This window comes from Drosophila miranda, chromosome 2, assembly GCF_003369915.1.
Source record: "Drosophila miranda strain MSH22 chromosome 2, D.miranda_PacBio2.1, whole genome shotgun sequence".
NCBI lineage: Eukaryota > Metazoa > Arthropoda > Insecta > Diptera > Drosophilidae > Drosophila > Drosophila miranda.
The window spans coordinates 17,970,478-17,988,625 of record NC_046675.1 but is presented as its reverse complement, the minus strand read 5'-3'; the positions used below and the strand labels follow the sequence as shown (position 1 = coordinate 17,988,625).

The window sequence follows — 18,148 nt, the reverse complement described above, 5'->3', positions numbered from 1 at the left end:
TGTGTTCTCGCCGCGTTTCTCTGTTGGCTCATGGATAAAACTTTTCCATCTTTGATGGACCCACCCCCTTCCCGTTCATGATTATTTTGCTTTTTATTCCCCCATTTTATTTTTGCTTATTCACAACTTTTATTTAGCCCTTTATTCTTGTTTATTTTAATTGCTATTTAATGGATTGATGGATTGCTAATTATTTACTTTTAATTGTTATAAAAAAATTGCTATTTATTCTTACATGCCACCGCCGACCTGTCTTCTTCATCCCGTGCTGCTCGGACCCTCCTTGGCCTGGGTGAGTTCTCCCGACCCGGATGACTTTTACTCCATCCTTTCTCCCTTTCCAGCCCGCCGTCTGCCCTCAATGCGGGCCGCTTGCCGCGATTCCGCTCGTGAACAATGGGTCCTCCGACCCTCCGCCCGGGCTGGAATCTTGGGCTCACATCCCAGGGCAACTCCTATGCGCCACCGGCCGGACTCTTTTGACAGGTGTCTCCCTCACACAGTGGCTCGGACCCGAGGATCATCCGACTCCTCGCCCGGTAGTCCACGCATGAGCGGCACCCGTCGTTCCGGCCCGACGCTCGTAGTTGCCCCGTGAGTCCGCGTTGAGGCGTGAACCTGGCCCCTGGGTTTTTCCTGGTCATCCGCTGTCTGAGATTACACTCCCCGACCCTGGATTCGCCTCCCAGCTTTGGGTGACGCGTTTCCTGTTCAGGTTTGCTGAGCTTTTCCTCTTCTCGTTTTATTTTCCTTTCTTTTTACTAATTTTCGCTTTTTTCAGATTTCTCCAACCACAGTCTTCCTGTTCGCCTTTTTTTTTTTTTTAATCTAAGTGCACAAGTCCATCACCCTGCGTGCTGACGAGTCTCGTGCGTGTCCTGCGCGGCACCCTTCCCCAGTGTCCTGCGTGGCACTCTACCGTTCCTGGTCCTGCGTGACCCTTTAGGGCGACCTATTACAGCCATTCTCCTTCACCCCTGTGTCTCTCGCTCCCCGGGTTGGGGTTTCAGATCTCGTATGTGTGCCGTTCTCTTCTTCCTGTCGCCCTCCTTTCTTAGGTTGCAGATAACCGGGGATATAAAGTTCTCTATCTGGTATGGCCCATCGTACCTTGGTGCCAGCTTCGCGGCGAATCCCTCCGCTGCATTGGAAAGGTGGTGCTGTTTGGCCCACACGACCTCTCCCACTTTGGGTCTCCACGGTCTTCTTCTCAGGTTGTAATGCCTGGCCTGATCCTGGGCTGCCCTTTCCAAGTTGCGTCGAACCAACTGAAACAGCTCCTTTAATTTCTTCGCATTTTCATCCGGCGTCTCAGTGCCTTGTCCCGTGCCTACCGTCTCCTCGTCATATAGGGCCTTTGGCAGCCGGGGTTCCCTTCCTTGCACCACGAACGCCGGTGAATATCCCGTTGTATCCGACACTCCCGAATTCATGGCCAGCATCAGCTCCGGCCATTTTTCATCCCAACACCTTTGATCACCCTCGGTAAACTGAGCTATCATGGTCTTTACCGTTCTGTTCGTTCGCTCTGTCGGATTCTCTTGCGGCGTGTATGGCGCCGTAAACTGGTGACGAACTCCTAGCTGCTCCAGGAATCTTGTAAATGCCCTGCTTGCAAACTGCACCCCATTGTCCGTAATGAAGACTTTGGGCGTGCCAAAACGGGCTATTATGCGCTCCCGACAGGCCTTTATTAGTGCCTCTGCTGTGGCCTTCCTCAGCGGCACCAACTCGGTCCACTTGGAGAATCGATCCACCAGCACCAACAACATCGAGTTCCCATGTTTCGACCTCGGCAGAGGACCCACAAAGTCCGCGCATACCGTTGCCCATGGTTCTTCCGGCACCTGTGTCAACATTTCTCCTGCCGCTTGTAGCTGACTTGGCTTATAGCGAAGACATAGTTCGCACTTCCGCACGTAGGCCCTCACGTCCCTGTACATCCCTGGCCAGTAATATCTTGCCGCCACCCGTGCCGCGGTTCTCCTTCCGCCGGCGTGGCCTGCTTCCGGACTATCGTGGCTTTCCTTTAAGACCCTTTCTCGGGCATATTTCGGCACACATAACTTCCACGAGGCGACTTCTTCGCTCCCTGCCCGGTGAGGAATGTGCCGGTACAAGTTTCCCCCCTTCTCCACATAGTCGGGGTACTTTGGGGATTCTTTTCTGATCTTTTCTACCATGCCCTCTAACCACTTGCAGGGCGGCTCGCCTACTGGTTGTGTTCCCTCCTCACTTCTTATCCGACGGCCTCGCTCCTCCACCGGTTGTCGGGAGAGTGCGTCGGCTACCACGTTGAGCTGTCTTTTCCTGTACGCGACTTCAAAGTCGTACTGCTGTAGCTCTAATGCCCATCCGTTTTCCACCCGCCTATATACACGCGTTGCATTGCCAATCGTTCCCTCTACCGGTGCCGGTGCTTCGTGTCTCGGTCTCTCCCGCCTGGTTCTAACGGTTGTTGCGTTTGTACTCATGGCCCTCAGCCTCGTCTCTCTGCCGGCCGCGCTCTCTAACGGCATCTTTCCCCTGGTTGTGCGAGTGCCGTCGCGCTCTCCGCTCTCTATCCGATATCGCCTTATCCCTTTTTTTTTGGATACTGTTGTGTTCTCGCCGCGTTTCTCTGTTGGCTCATGGATAAAACTTTTCCATCTTTGATGGACCCACCCCCTTCCCGTTCATGATTATTTTGCTTTTTATTCCCCCATTTTATTTTTGCTTATTCACAACTTTTATTTAGCCCTTTATTCTTGTTTATTTTAATTGCTATTTAATGGATTGATGGATTGCTAATTATTTACTTTTAATTGTTATAAAAAAATTGCTATTTATTCTTACATGCCACCGCCGACCTGTCTTCTTCATCCCGTGCTGCTCGGACCCTCCTTGGCCTGGGTGAGTTCTCCCGACCCGGATGACTTTTACTCCATCCTTTCTCCCTTTCCAGCCCGCCCTCTGCCCTCAATGCGGGCCGCTTGCCGCGATTCCGCTCGTGAACAATGGGTCCTCCGACCCTCCGCCCGGGCTGGAATCTTGGGCTCACATCCCAGGGCAACTCCTATGCGCCACCGGCCGGACTCTTTTGACAGGTGTCTCCCTCACACAGTGGCTCGGACCCGAGGATCATCCGACTCCTCGCCCGGTAGTCCACGCATGAGCGGCACCCGTCGTTCCGGCCCGACGCTCGTAGTTGCCCCGTGAGTCCGCGTTGAGGCGTGAACCTGGCCCCTGGGTTTTTCCTGGTCATCCGCTGTCTGAGATTACACTCCCCGACCCTGGATTCGCCTCCCAGCTTTGGGTGACGCGTTTCCTGTTCAGGTTTGCTGAGCTTTTCCTCTTCTCGTTTTATTTTCCTTTCTTTTTACTAATTTTCGCTTTTTTCAGATTTCTCCAACCACAGTCTTCCTGTTCGCCTTTTTTTTTTTTTTAATCTAAGTGCACAAGTCCATCACCCTGCGTGCTGACGAGTCTCGTGCGTGTCCTGCGCGGCACCCTTCCCCAGTGTCCTGCGTGGCACTCTACCGTTCCTGGTCCTGCGTGACCCTTTAGGGCGACCTATTACAGCCATTCTCCTTCACCCCTGTGTCTCTCGCTCCCCGGGTTGGGGTTTCAGATCTCGTATGTGTGCCGTTCTCTTCTTCCTGTCGCCCTCCTTTCTTAGGTTGCAGATAACCGGGGATATAAAGTTCTCTATCTGGTATGGCCCATCGTACCTTGGTGCCAGCTTCGCGGCGAATCCCTCCGCTGCATTGGAAAGGTGGTGCTGTTTGGCCCACACGACCTCTCCCACTTTGGGTCTCCACGGTCTTCTTCTCAGGTTGTAATGCCTGGCCTGATCCTGGGCTGCCCTTTCCAAGTTGCGTCGAACCAACTGAAACAGCTCCTTTAATTTCTTCGCATTTTCATCCGGCGTCTCAGTGCCTTGTCCCGTGCCTACCGTCTCCTCGTCATATAGGGCCTTTGGCAGCCGGGGTTCCCTTCCTTGCACCACGAACGCCGGTGAATATCCCGTTGTATCCGACACTCCCGAATTCATGGCCAGCATCAGCTCCGGCCATTTTTCATCCCAACACCTTTGATCACCCTCGGTAAACTGAGCTATCATGGTCTTTACCGTTCTGTTCGTTCGCTCTGTCGGATTCTCTTGCGGCGTGTATGGCGCCGTAAACTGGTGACGAACTCCTAGCTGCTCCAGGAATCTTGTAAATGCCCTGCTTGCAAACTGCACCCCATTGTCCGTAATGAAGACTTTGGGCGTGCCAAAACGGGCTATTATGCGCTCCCGACAGGCCTTTATTAGTGCCTCTGCTGTGGCCTTCCTCAGCGGCACCAACTCGGTCCACTTGGAGAATCGATCCACCAGCACCAACAACATCGAGTTCCCATGTTTCGACCTCGGCAGAGGACCCACAAAGTCCGCGCATACCGTTGCCCATGGTTCTTCCGGCACCTGTGTCAACATTTCTCCTGCCGCTTGTAGCTGACTTGGCTTATAGCGAAGACATAGTTCGCACTTCCGCACGTAGGCCCTCACGTCCCTGTACATCCCTGGCCAGTAATATCTTGCCGCCACCCGTGCCGCGGTTCTCCTTCCGCCGGCGTGGCCTGCTTCCGGACTATCGTGGCTTTCCTTTAAGACCCTTTCTCGGGCATATTTCGGCACACATAACTTCCACGAGGCGACTTCTTCGCTCCCTGCCCGGTGAGGAATGTGCCGGTACAAGTTTCCCCCCTTCTCCACATAGTCGGGGTACTTCGGGGATTCTTTTCTGATCTTTTCTACCATGCCCTCTAACCACTTGCAGGGCGGCTCGCCTACTGGTTGTGTTCCCTCCTCACTTCTTATCCGACGGCCTCGCTCCTCCACCGGTTGTCGGGAGAGTGCGTCGGCTACCACGTTGAGCTGTCTTTTCCTGTACGCGACTTCAAAGTCGTACTGCTGTAGCTCTAATGCCCATCTCGCCACTCTTCCCGACGGACTTTCTATGCTATTTAGCCATTTCAGAGCCATGTGGTCCGTGACCACCTTGAAGCGATATCCTTCCAAGTATGGCCTCAACCGGCGGATGGCCCACACAATGGCCAGACATTCTTTCTCGGTCGCCGAATAGTTCCTTTCGGGTCCATTTAGCGTCCTGCTAGCATATGATATTACCCGTTCGCCCCTTTCCGTCTCCTGCGTGAGAATCGCACCCAGCCCGTAATCACTGGCGTCTGTCTGCAGAATAAACTTCTTCGAGAAGTCGGGGCACGCCAGCACGGGGTCCGCCACTAGTCGTCTTTTCACCTCCTCGAACGCTTCTTGCCATTCTTGTGTCCAGACCCATTCCGTCTTCTTCTTGAGGAGCCCGGACAGGGGCTGCACGAGGGTGGCGAAGTCGGGCACGAACCTCCGGTACCATGAGGCCACTCCCAAGTACTGTCTCAGCTCCTTGACATTTGTCGGCGGTTTCAATTCAGCTATGGCTGCGACTTTCTCGGGGTCTGTACATATCCCCTCGCCGGTCACCTTGTGGCCTAGATACCGCAGCTCTTTCCTAAAGAACTCGCACTTGTCTGCGTTCAGCCGCAGGTTCGCCAAGCGCAGCCGTCGAAACACCTCTTTCAGGTTTCTTCGGTGTTCTTCCTCTGTTCGCCCGATGACCACTATGTCATCCTGGTATGCGAACGCGTGCGGCATCATTTCTGGCCCAATCACTTGGTCTAACGCCCGTTGAAAGGTGGCCGACGCGGAGTGTAACCCAAACGGCATCACCTTCCATTGGTATAGCCCCTTTCCGGGCACCGTGAACGCCGTGATCGGCCGGCTGCTCTCGGCCAGGGGGATCTGCCAATATCCATCCTTCAGATCTAGGCTACTTATGAATTTCGCTTCCCGCAGTTGATCGAGGATGTAATCGATCCTGGGCATTGGGTACGCGTCCTTTACTGATCTCGCGTTAACTTGACGAAAGTCCACGCACAATCTCCATTTGCCATTTTTCTTCTTTACCATCACTATAGGCGATCTGTAGGGGCTCTTTGACGGCTCTATGCATCCCATTTCTACTAGTTCGTCCACTTTCTGGTTAATCTCGGCCTGCATTTTGGGGTTCTTCGGGTAATATCTTTGCTTAATCGGTTGCGGGTCACTCATGGTGATTGTGTGCACCGCCACATTAGACACCCCCTCGATCTTGGAAAATGCCTCTAACTCTCGGGCTAAGAATTCCTCCACTGGCTCTTCCCTCGCCCCCTTATTCTGCCTCATGCCCGCTGACACCCCTCTGGCGGCCAATCTTAGGGTCGTGTCCGTTTCGTTGTCGGACTCCGGAGCCGTGTCTCCCGTTTCGGCCTTCGCCACGGACAATCTTCCCTCCTGGTCTCCTCGTTCCCGATCTTGGGCAGGGATCACCACCCTGTGCCCTGCACAGGTCACCACTGCCCCGACCGCGCGGAGAAAATCCCATCCCAAAACTAACTCATCAATCACACCCGGCAATACGAGTAGCACCATTGGGATCTCCTTGTTCCCAAAGCATACCTTCGTTTCAATCTGGCACGTGACCTCCTGGCTATGGCCATCCGCCAACCTCACCCTTTTCCTTGCCGCCGCCTCCCGGCCTTCACCCTTTAGTCGGTCCGCCAGCTCGCGGCTCACGAAACTGCTGGTAGCTCCTGTATCCACCGTGGCTTGCAGCTCCATGCCCGCGACCTCCACTACTGCGGATAACTGTTCCTCCTCGCTGGTCAGCCTGCCGACTAGGCTTGAGGGACCGTTTCTTGCGACCCTGGCACGGCCCTCCGCGGCGTGGGTCGCGGGGCGTTTCCCGTCTTCCTGCAGCATTGCCATGCCGAGATGCCCACTTTTCCGCATCTCCAGCAGTAGGTGAGAGGTCGGCCGTTGCACTCCCGGCTCCAATGATCCGCGCTCCCACACCTTCGGCACGCCTGGGCCGGATTCTTGACATATCCGTTCTCGATATTGCCGTTGGTCGGTGTCGGCATAATGACACGCTCTCCCCTCTCCTCCCGTGCTGCTCCGTCCCGCGGGCCGTCCTTGCATCGCCGACATGCCGTCGTCTCGGCTGGCTTGTGGAAGGGGTTCGCTGCCCGGGCTTTCATGGTTGGATTCTCCCGTTGGAACTCTAGGCGGTCCCTCTCCAACGCCTCGAACTCGTCTGCCAGTTCCATCATGGTGTCGAGGTCCTTGCACCGGTGCGGCCTCATATACGCTCTCAGATCGGGCATGCTATTCTTACGAATCAGCTCCGTCTGCTCCTCTTGGGGACATTTCAGGGGTCGCATAAGTGTCTGCATCTCTACCATATACTCTTTGAATGGCTCGCCCCATTTCTGTTTCCGCATCCTCACTTCCTGCAGCAACTTCTCAAAGTATCCCCGCGGCAGAAAGTAAGCCTGGAAGCTCGACGAGAACTCTTTCCACGTTCTCCACTGTCGATTGTTCGCCACGAACCACATCAGCGCCCGCCCTTTTAGCAGCTCCGGCATCGCCCTTGGTTTTGTATTTCTTAACAATGACTGTTGCTGTATTTGTATACACATCAAAAATGCTTGGCTGCAAAAGAGCAGCATAATGTACATAAGTTTTTACATATGTATATACGTACAAGGCATCGAAAATAGAGTATGTAAAGGTCATTCGAGTATATAAATTGTATATAGTGTTTGTAGGTAGGTATGTAGGTATGCTTGTAAAAGCATAAAGAGATATTCAAATGCTTTGTTCCGTCAAGTTTGTTCATGCAATTGAAAATGCTTTTCAGACTTCAGCCGGACGCTGAGGTATTTCAGCTTTCAGTAAATATAGGTGTAAACATGTAGGTAAATATAAATATGTGCGTATGCGGTATATGTTGGTGTAAGTATGTGTATGGGCCTTCTTCTTGGCAAGCAAAGGCGTTTAGGCACAAGCATTTGAGCCACTGAGATTACTTGGTGGTCGCTACTCTTCCCCATATTCGAGTAGATTATTTGAGGTCCATTTAGGATTGCTTCCTGCTGCCTTTCCTAGTACAGCATTATGGCGGCCTGATGCTTGTCCTTGCTTTCCGGCTCTAAGCGAAGACGGCGATCGCGGCTCTCCCGACGTCTGGCATAAAGGAGAATCGTTATGTTGAGCAGCACCACAATGGTGGAAATCACGACCAAGTAGAAGCTATAGCCCAGAGAAGCCAGCCCAGTGCTATACCAGTGTTGCTGCTGGTACTCGGTGAGAAGCACGTTGTGTATGAGATAGTGGTAGAACTGCACTAGCCATGCAACAAAGGCCACAACCTGCGCTCCTGCGGCTGATATATTGGCAGTTAAAAGCAGAACCATGGTGCCGCCTCTTTTGGCTGCCGAGGCAGACTTTAGGACGGCAGCAATGGCAGCCACGGCACACGCTAAGAGGCCAAATCCAGTGCCCAAAGTCGTAAGAAGCCAAAGCCAAAAGCTTGTGTCGCCGTTCTCAGTTCGAATAAAGGTGTAAACATCAACTGGATAGGTCCGTACTCCAAATCCGAGGTCTAGGTGCTGGTTTCCATAGAAAAGGCCAAAATTGACATCGCCCTTAGCTTCTGATGAAGTGTGTCTTCGCGGGTTGGCTCGTACCCAGTGGTTTGTGGTCATGCTAACAAGTAGCAGGCCAATGGCCAGGCAACTACCAAAAAATGTAGAAAAGACTAACGCACGTGTGCGCATGCTGATCTTGATAAAACTTGTGATTACCGGGGGCAAGAGCAAGGTTTTCACCATTTAGAAATCTTCAACACGAAAGACTTGAACCTTTCCGGCTTACGGGCCGAACATAAGAGTAGTCAGACTCTTTGTTGAATTTTCCTTGATTTATTTTGAGAAATTGATATCTTTGTTATTTGTCTTCTTACTTGTTAAAATACGGGATCAGATCCGGATCCAGACCGTACGTCTCGGCGGACCACTCGACCTGCTCCAAGAACTCGAGAGGCTTCGTCGTCCCGTCGAACCGGAACGACCACTCTCTCACCTGTTTCGCCACTCTAGCGTAGTCCAGGTGTGCTGGCCGTATTGTGGCTGGTTCGGTTCTCCCTCTTTCGGTCTCTCGGCTTCGATCCCTTCCTTGGTGGCGGGGCCTGCTAGGCGTCCCCGTGTGCGAGCGTTCCGGTATTGGCACTGAGAGACTCGCTATCAATTCTCTCTGTATGTCGACTGGGGACCTCCACAGCGCCGCCGCGGTTGCGCCGGGTGGGGGTGCCAGGTGCTCGTACGCGGCTTTTTTGTCGTCCGCCCGGGGTGTCGGCGAGGACCTGTCCGCCCAACACTCCCATACCTCAATCAGATCGGCCCACTCCGACTCATCTTCGTGCTCCCTCATCCACTCCTTAAATGTTCTTCTCATTTCGTCCACTGTGCCCTCCAGCCGCACGCCGAAGGCGTGGCCGCATTGGACAAGCTCCTCCTTTCTCAACCGGTGGATCCATTGTCCCTTTCCCATTCTCTCATCTATATTTCTCCTCCCTTTGTCCTACTATTTGTCGTTGTAGGCCCCACGTTGGGCGCCAGTTGTAACGGACCTGCTTATTGGTTCGCTTGAGTTTGCTGGGCTCGCTCAGCGGTCGGCCGATTCGTCGCAACGTATTTTTATTGTTGCCCCCAACGACAAATGATTAGACCTTCCTTTTCTTTAATCGAATCTCTCTTTATTCGTACTTATATTAGGACTTAGGGCTAGATGCTACAATTCAGCTTATCTATGGATCTCCACCACGCGTGGCCTCTCGTCGGGTGTGGCAGCGTTGATTGGAGCAGTTTGACCTCCGCTATTGCTTTGGCCCGCCACGCAAATCCGCACTCTACGTCTCGCACTCCCCTCTTAGCTTCCGCCGGCAACTGTGGATCACCTCTTAACTTAGACTCACTCTGGGGGCAGGCGGGGCCTGTCTTCCTGTTGCTATTCACTTCACTGCACTTCTTCGAACCGTACCGGGTATTACTCTCACGTTTCGGCGGGGTTTCAACGTGCGCGCGCGATCACTTCTCCACGGAAAAAAAGAGCCGCTTCGTTGCCGCAGCCTCCTTTTATAGCCCCTTGACGGGCCCCGGCTCGGCGTTGGTAGTTTTCCATCGCCGTCTCCTGGTTTCCACGGCCTTCGTAACGGGGCCTGGCCGGTGGCGTGATCCCATGCCCCTATTTGGTCATGCGTCGGATCGCTGCTGGCCCGATCCCGCCGTCTCCTCTGCCTCTCGCGTTTCTCTTGCTCCGAGAGCGGGACACTTCTCCTCTCGGGGCCCTTGGCCTCTTCGCCGCATCCGGCTATCCGTGGGTATCTGGGCTGACCTTCGCCTTATCCAGCCAGCCATCAGCCTTTATCCGACCGTCCCACCGCCTTTATCCGGCTATGCTTTGGTCGAATTCGGCCTGTGGGAACCACGGTTCCTCACAATGCATACATATATATATGTGTGTGGATGGGGATTAGTGGGAATTTAGAGGAGCACGAGCGAATCTCGGACGCGCCACACCTATAGAAACACACAGGACAAATATCAAAGAGATACAATTTTCAAAGAGATTACGTACATATATTGTCCTGGTTGTGTGTGTTGTTTTGGGTTGGGGTGTGCTGCTGGCGCCTGTTTTTCTTTTCTTTTCTTTTCTTCTCGTTCTTGCACCGTTTTTCCACTGGCCAATTTGTTCTAAAATATTTTTTACGCGTATTGATATATTATTATTGTTCTTTATTGGACCGTACTGAGTCCACTGTACGAAATAAGCTGAATTTGGAATATTTCGATATTCATATATACATATATACATTCAATTCAAATTTTTCATTCAATTTCAATTTTATTCTGGATTACCACTGAGGCCAAAACTCCGTTGGACATTAGCGGGTGGTGAGCCGGCGTGCGGTTGAGGGATGTGGCATGGGGGTTATGGATGAGGGCAGATCGCACTCGCATTTGGTCCCCCATGTGCATCCTGATACCAATCACCGATCACCGGGGGGAGGAGGAGAGAGAAAGAAGGAGAACCAACTTCAACATGAAGAAATCCGCTCGTCAGCAACACCAGCAGCAATCTCAATTGAGAAAGGCAAATAAAAGAACAACCCCGACTTCGACAGCATCGGCATCGTCGTTGTCGCCACGGTCGTCGCCGCCGCCGTTCACAGCGGAGGCGGCGGCTGCGTCGGCATCGGCATCGGCAACGGCGTCGATAATTACTACAAGAACAGAGACAGCGGTGGCAGCAGCAGCGGCAGCGGCAGCAGCACCAGCGGCCGCACCAATTAATGCCGCAACAACAGCAGTAACAACAACAACAGCCATAGCCGTAACACAAATACAACCAGAAACAACCCATCAAGCTGCAGCATCGTCTACAGCTATAACATCAGCTACAACATCGCATGTGGCTGCAGCACCGGCTGCGGCATCAGTTGCAGCGCCGCCAACTGCGGCGGCTGTACATCGTGACGCTCCAACAGTGCCGATGGCAACAGCAGCAGCAACAGCAACAACTGCAGCAGCAACAACTTCAACAACAACAACAACAGCTCGGACGACACCAGAGAGGCCGATGCCAACATTGCCATCACCATCGACATCGCCATCGCCATCGGCACTGACAGCAATAATTGGCAATAGAAATGCTAACAATAAACGTGAACATCACGAAATTTCAACACCATCAGAGACATCAATCGACTCAATGTCCATGTCGTCGACGGTATCGTCGTCGTCATCATCATCGTCCTCGGCGGCACTACTGTCGCCGGGCCGTTGCCGCGAACTAAGCCAAAAACACAAATGTCAACAGGAACGCGGCCGTAGCCCAGCCAATGGTCATGGCAAAAATGATCAACGGCAACATGATCATGATCATAGCCGCAGCCCGATCCAAAAGAGAACCAACAGTAACAGCAACAGCAACAGCAACAGCAACACCAATAGTAGCAGCAGCAGCAGCAACGAAAGCGACTGCAGCAGCAGCGAACATGGTTATGAAAAAATGTTAAAAATCCTCAATGATGACAACAATAATAAAAAACGAGGGGGAACGTTGTGAGTTGCTGCGGAGACCGCAACTCTACAGTTATACCCGATACTAAGTCAGTATGGATCTCCTCCGGCAGACGCTGCTAATATTAAACGACACGACAAGGAGTGCGTGCGAGAGAGACAGAAAATCAGTCTGAGCGTGACGTCGGGGGCTGCGTAGCCAGTGCAAATTGATTTGTTCCTTTTGGCTATAAAAATGATCTGATCTGATCCAGATTCAGCAATCTGATAGATATGGTCATTATCTATGATTCTGCGTTTTTAGTTTTCTCGAATGTGCGCTATTGTGGATGCAACAGATTTTCGTTCTTTGTGGGGGCGGAAGGGGGTATGGCGAAATTCTGAGATATACGTTTTATAGTGAGATCTAACAGAAGTGCGGATACCAAATTTGGTTACTCTAGCCTTAATAGTCTCTGAGATTTGTGGATGCCCCAGATTTTCGTCCTTTGCGGGGGCGGAAGGGGGTGTGGCGAAATTTGGACACGAAACGGTCAAGGTCCGATATCACAGGAGTGTGGATACCAAATTTGGTTGCTCTGGCTCTTATAGGTTCTGAGATCCTTGAACTCATATTTTGCAATTGGCAAAGCCGACCATGAAACCTGTGTGTTAGAGAGAGACAGAGCGAGAAAGAATGAAATTGTTTTCTTGATTCTGGCTATAATAATTATACGATCTGGTTGAGATCTTACAGTCTAGAACATATAGTCATCCTCTACGATTCTGCATTTTTGGTTTTATCGTATCTTTAAAAATGTGGATGCCACAGATTTTCGTCCTTTGTGGGGGCGGAAGTGGGCGGGGCAAAGTTTTGAAATATTTTTGTAGCAGTGACATATCACAGATGTCTGGATCCAAAACATCGTTGCTCTAGCTCTTATAGTCTTTGAGCACTAGGCGCTGAAGGGGACGGACGGACGGACGGACGGACGGACAGACGGACAGACAGACAGGGCTCAATCGACTCGGCTATTGATGCTGATCAAGATATATATATACTTTATGGGGTCGGAAACGATTCCTTCTGGACGTTACATATCCATTACACACATCCACTTTTACCACAAATCTAATATACCCCAATACTCATTTTGAGTATCGGGTATAAAAAGAAAATCACAATATAATTAAACCGATAAAAATACACAAACTTAGACTGCTACCGAAACAAAAGGACAGAAAAAAGAATATAATAAAAATAATTAATAACAATAATAAGCAATATGCTGCATATATTGCGGAAATTGCCGAGCTCAAAGCTCAAAATCTCAAATTAACCGAGCAAATTGGAAAACTCATTGAACATGTGCAAAATACCAGCTCAATTAATTTGCCAAACACCAAGAACACCAAGAACAACAACAACAACGACATGAACAGCGACAACGACATTGACATTGACATTGACAATGACAATAATAATAATATTAAAATTTATAATAATAAAAAAAAATTATTACTAATTAACAAACATCAAAGAAACATCAACATCAACAATGTTGGCGGCAACAGCTGCAGCAGCAACAACATTGGCAACAGCTGCAGCAACAACAACCGCTTCGCCATACTAACCGACGACGATGGCGGTGATGGCGTTGATGATGATGATGATATTGACGGCAATAATAATGATGAGGACTACAGCGGTATTGATGAAATCGATATGACTGAATTCCCGCCGCTCTCCGGACCAGCGAGAGCGAGCAATGGGAGACAGACCCATATCGACGAATCAACTCATATGAACAGAGACGACAATGACAACGACAACGGCAACGATGACGATGCACCAATTGTATCGTCATACTATGATGACAAACCGTCAACATCAGCAGCAGCAGCAGCAGCACAAGCAGCAGCAACAACAACGACAACAACGGCAAACCGCAACAGCAGCAGCAACAACACCAGCACAAGCAGCAGTGGCGGCGATTATTAAAAAGCTACCAACGAAAACGGCTGCAACAGCAGCAAATACAGGTAAAGCGAAAACAAACAATAACGGCAAACATCCACCCATAATTGCTGTATACAATGTAAACACAAAACAAATGGCACATAGAATCACAAACATTATTAAATCTAAGAACTTTACGCTCAACATTAAGAATAAGAACTTAGTATATGTACAATTAAGAAACCTAAACGATTATCAACTAATTATAAGCACACTAAACACAGAAAATGTACACTACTACACATACACACCCAAAGATCTCAAACCTATATCATTGTTAATCAAAAAGCTACCCATCGATGTATACGATTCGGAGGAGATTCAATCGGCAATAGTCGAACAATTTCCACAAATCGAATTAATATCCGTTAAAATATTTAAAAACAAATTCTGGCTAATCCAGATCAAAAAATGTAATACCAATACCAACAACAATACCAATAACAATAACAATACCAACGCTGCCATCGAACAGATTGGTAAGTTAATGAAATTGAAAAATCTACTAAATTGTCGTGTTGTAGTCGAAAGACTGAAACCAAACAATGGCCAAAATAACATCCAACAATGTCGCAATTGCCAGCGTTTCACACATTCGGCGAGCAATTGTAAATTGGCATATCGCTGTGTTAAATGTATCGAACAACATCAGCCGGGCCAATGTCGAATCAAGAAACGTGACGAGCAAACTGCTAACGATAATGAAACGTTCAGTGTGTTAACTGCAAGGGGACGCATACGGCAAATGCAAAAATATGCCCAATTCGTTTGGCGGCACTGCAACGCCAAAACGAACATAAAGCGAAACTAAATGCCAATAGAATGGCAACAACAACAACAACAACAACAACAACAACAACAACAACAACAACAACGGAACGACAAATAGGAAAAACCGACGTCCTATCGGCAATACGCAAAGGGAAACCTTCGCATCACTTCTCAAAGGCGACAATGCCAGCACAAACACAAACACCAATGGCAAACGGGCCGCCAATAACAACAACAGCAACAACAACAATAATAATAACAAAATATACCACCAACAATGACAATTAGCCAAGCGCTGAGACAGCATACGGTTAATAATCGATTGACATCATCGGCATCGGCATCGGCATCATCATCGATATCGGCATCGCCGATGTCGATCATGGCCGATCTAAATAGAGACTCCATGAGCATATTTGGCATGAATTTTAGCAATTCATACAGATTGTCAAAGAGACCACTCGAAAATATGATCCCAAACAAAATACTCAAGAACAAAAGCAAAGCATTATGCTTGAATTGGCATTTCAAATAGCGGCAGCCACCACCACCACCACCGGCGGAGAGTGTGTTAAAGTATCAAGGTGCGGACGCGTTTTTCCCGGTGCTCCCGTGTGGACGGCAAATAGCAGGAAAACCTGCAGGAAAAAAGCTCGGTCAGGAAACAGGCGGACACAGGGTAGGACTACGTACCAAATGGTCACCTATAGCGCGCACAAACTCAGCCCAGCGTAATAATCCAGACACTGCAAACGGAAAATCCCGGTCGTTGGCCAGGGGCGAGGGGTGAGATTTTGCCCTCTTTGTCTCTCATTCCAAGCATGCCACTAGTGTTGTAATCAAATGTCACTCTTTGTTACGTGCCGTCGGCTTTGTTGCAAATTGTAACAAGTCATGCCAGCTGATCGAGCCGCCAGCTGCTGATCGGTGCTTCGCAGCCCTGCAGCAGCCCTGACGCGTTGCCGAAAAACGACAACAGAGGGCGCTGATGGCGATCCAACAAGGTCGATTAGAGCTACCTACAGGGGGCGCAGTGCGCAGATCTACCGGAGCCGCCAGGCGACTACCCTCCGCCAGAGGGCGCTTTATAACGGACGCAAAAGACGGGCAAAAGGCTGCTCCAACCGACGGGCATCCTGCGAAAAGCACACGCGAGCGGACAGCAAAAGGGAAATGGCAGGCTACCAACCTGCACGTAGCACCGAACCCAGTAAGGTGCTCCGTATGGTATACTGGAAGCCACTTAAGAATTTTTCTGCTATAGGGCTGACGGCAACGGCATTCCATGACCTCAATAGGCAGCTTGATACGTTGCTGAAATAGCTCATGGGCTAATGTCCTTGCCGCCCCCGTCCCGTTAAAACCATGGCAGGCCTCTTCTAACGCTCGGCAGCTGCACCATTAAGTTGGCTGCGTAGGTTTGGTTGATTCCATCCCAATCAATACCGATCTGGCACTGAACTCTGCAGCCCATAAGGCCCAGAGTCAACCCTCGCATGGACCTCACTCTCGGAAAGGTACCCATGGGATCATGAAGGTGACTACGCAATACAGCTGTCGACAACGGACTAGAGTTGGGACCCACTAAAGGAAATGACTTCAACTATCAATAAATTGACGGATGTGCTGAATTCTCAGCAAATCGAGATTTCAGAGGACGTGGTATTCGGGAGACGGAATATCATAGGAAGATCGCCACCTAAATCTGCCCCGGCGGACGAAAGAGTCGCTCGAATCGCACAGAGGACTGGGAGCAAGACCCAGGAGTCCCTGCCCAATATGAGGGAATCACTCATCAGCCTAGGCGAGAGAGTAAAAGAATTGACAACCATGATGAGCGAGCAGCGGCACGTTAACACTGCCATGAGGGATCTCGCGGCAGGAATAGCAGACCTGCAAACAACGGTGGTTAAATGCTGGGAGAGCTCGACCAAGGAGAAACCCTCCAATGAAGGGAAAACGCTGAAGGGAAACCCACATATGGTAGAGAGGGCCTCACAGACCTCGCCAGAGAGGGAGGCAGATAAGAGAGGAAGCGTGTACAAGCGGGTACGAGAGGAGTCACACAAGAGCAGGCGTTTCTCACCAAAGCGGCACAAGGGACCGCCGCAGATCCGAGTCCCCCACAAACTGATGCTGCCAGACCCAGGTCAAGGACATGCGACAGCGGGCGGCGAGAGCACTCCCACACCCGCACCAGTAACCAGTGGGGATACCCCCAGTAGTAAGCTGCAGAAGTGGCAACTCGTCGACAGAAAATCAAAGCGGGAGCGGACCGAAAGGAGACACAGGCCGGATGTCATAATCATCCAACCTCAGGGCAACCTAACATACAGCGATATGCTGCGGATGGTGGCGGGGCAAGAGGTGGTTACCAGTGCGGTCAAAAGCCTTAGACAGGCCTTCGCCGGCACGCAAATGGCAATAGTTTGCCTCGCACCGTCGGTCGCCAAGGAACTGCTCAAAGAGGGCAGGCTGAGGATTGGTTGGACCAGATGCCGGGTCAGTGAACGGCAAGCACAAAGGAGATGCTATAAATGTCTACAGTTCGGCCATATAGCGGCGAACTGCACACGCGCTGTTGACCGCTCGGGCTGCTGCCTCAAGTGTGGCGAGAGCGGCCACAAAGCAGCAACGTGCCAAAAGGAGCCAAAGTGCTCTGTATGTACAGAGGGAAACCGGCAGGACACCAAGCACTATGTTGGCAGCAGGAGATGCCCAATGGTGCAGGGAGGCGCTCGTACCCAGCGTATAAAGTGAAGTTCCTGCAACTGAACCTAAACCATTGCGCGGCAGCTCAAGATCTGTTGAGCCAAACGACCAGGGAGGAAAAGGTGGACGTAGCTATCCTTAGTGAGCCGTATAGGACGAGGAGTGACGCTAACTTTGCAGTGGATGTTTCAGGAAAGGCGGCGATCTGGGTCTGCGGAAGACGGCCGAGCCGGATGGAATCAGTGGAGTCCGCAAATCACTACGTCAGAGCTAAGATCGAGAAACTCTGGGTCTACAGTTGCTACCTACTGCCGAGCCTGCAGGCCAACGAGTTCTCGGCCGTCCTAGACGAGCTAGCCGAGGACGCAAGAGGTCGTTCTGGAGTGGTGATAGCGGGGGATTTCAACGCCTGGGCTGAAGACTGGGGCTGCCCGTCATCAAACGCCAGAGGAAGAATTTTACTGGAGAGCCTGGCCCCACTTGATATTACCCTGCTGAACGCAGGAAACGAGCACACCTTCAACAGGGGCGGCATCGGATCGTGCATAGACCTGACTTTCGTCAGCAGCTCCCTGTATACGCGGGCTGAGTGGAAGCTGAGCGATACTGTAGTGACGCTTGAACCAGCTACAAAAGTATTACTACAACAACAGAAAAAAAAGTAAAAGAACGGAAAAACAA

The 18,148-nt window shown here is 51.0% G+C and overlaps 1 protein-coding gene across 1 annotated transcript; it reads right to left on the bottom strand.

The window, feature by feature from the left end:
- Positions 1-7,497: 7,497 nt before the first annotated feature.
- On the bottom strand, positions 7,498-8,893 carry LOC117187278. The gene has a single exon (XM_033389618.1). It carries the CDS (start codon positions 8,734-8,736, stop codon positions 8,008-8,010), a length of 729 nt encoding a protein of 242 aa, XP_033245509.1. The 5' UTR covers positions 8,737-8,893; the 3' UTR covers positions 7,498-8,007.
- Between the last annotated feature and the right edge of the window lie 9,255 nt (positions 8,894-18,148).

What these genes read in the sequence shown, in the direction of transcription:
- LOC117187278 (XM_033389618.1), bottom strand. Translation starts at nt 8,736, where the DNA reads ATGGTGAAAACCTTGCTCTTGCCCCCGGTAATCACAAGTTTTATCAAG.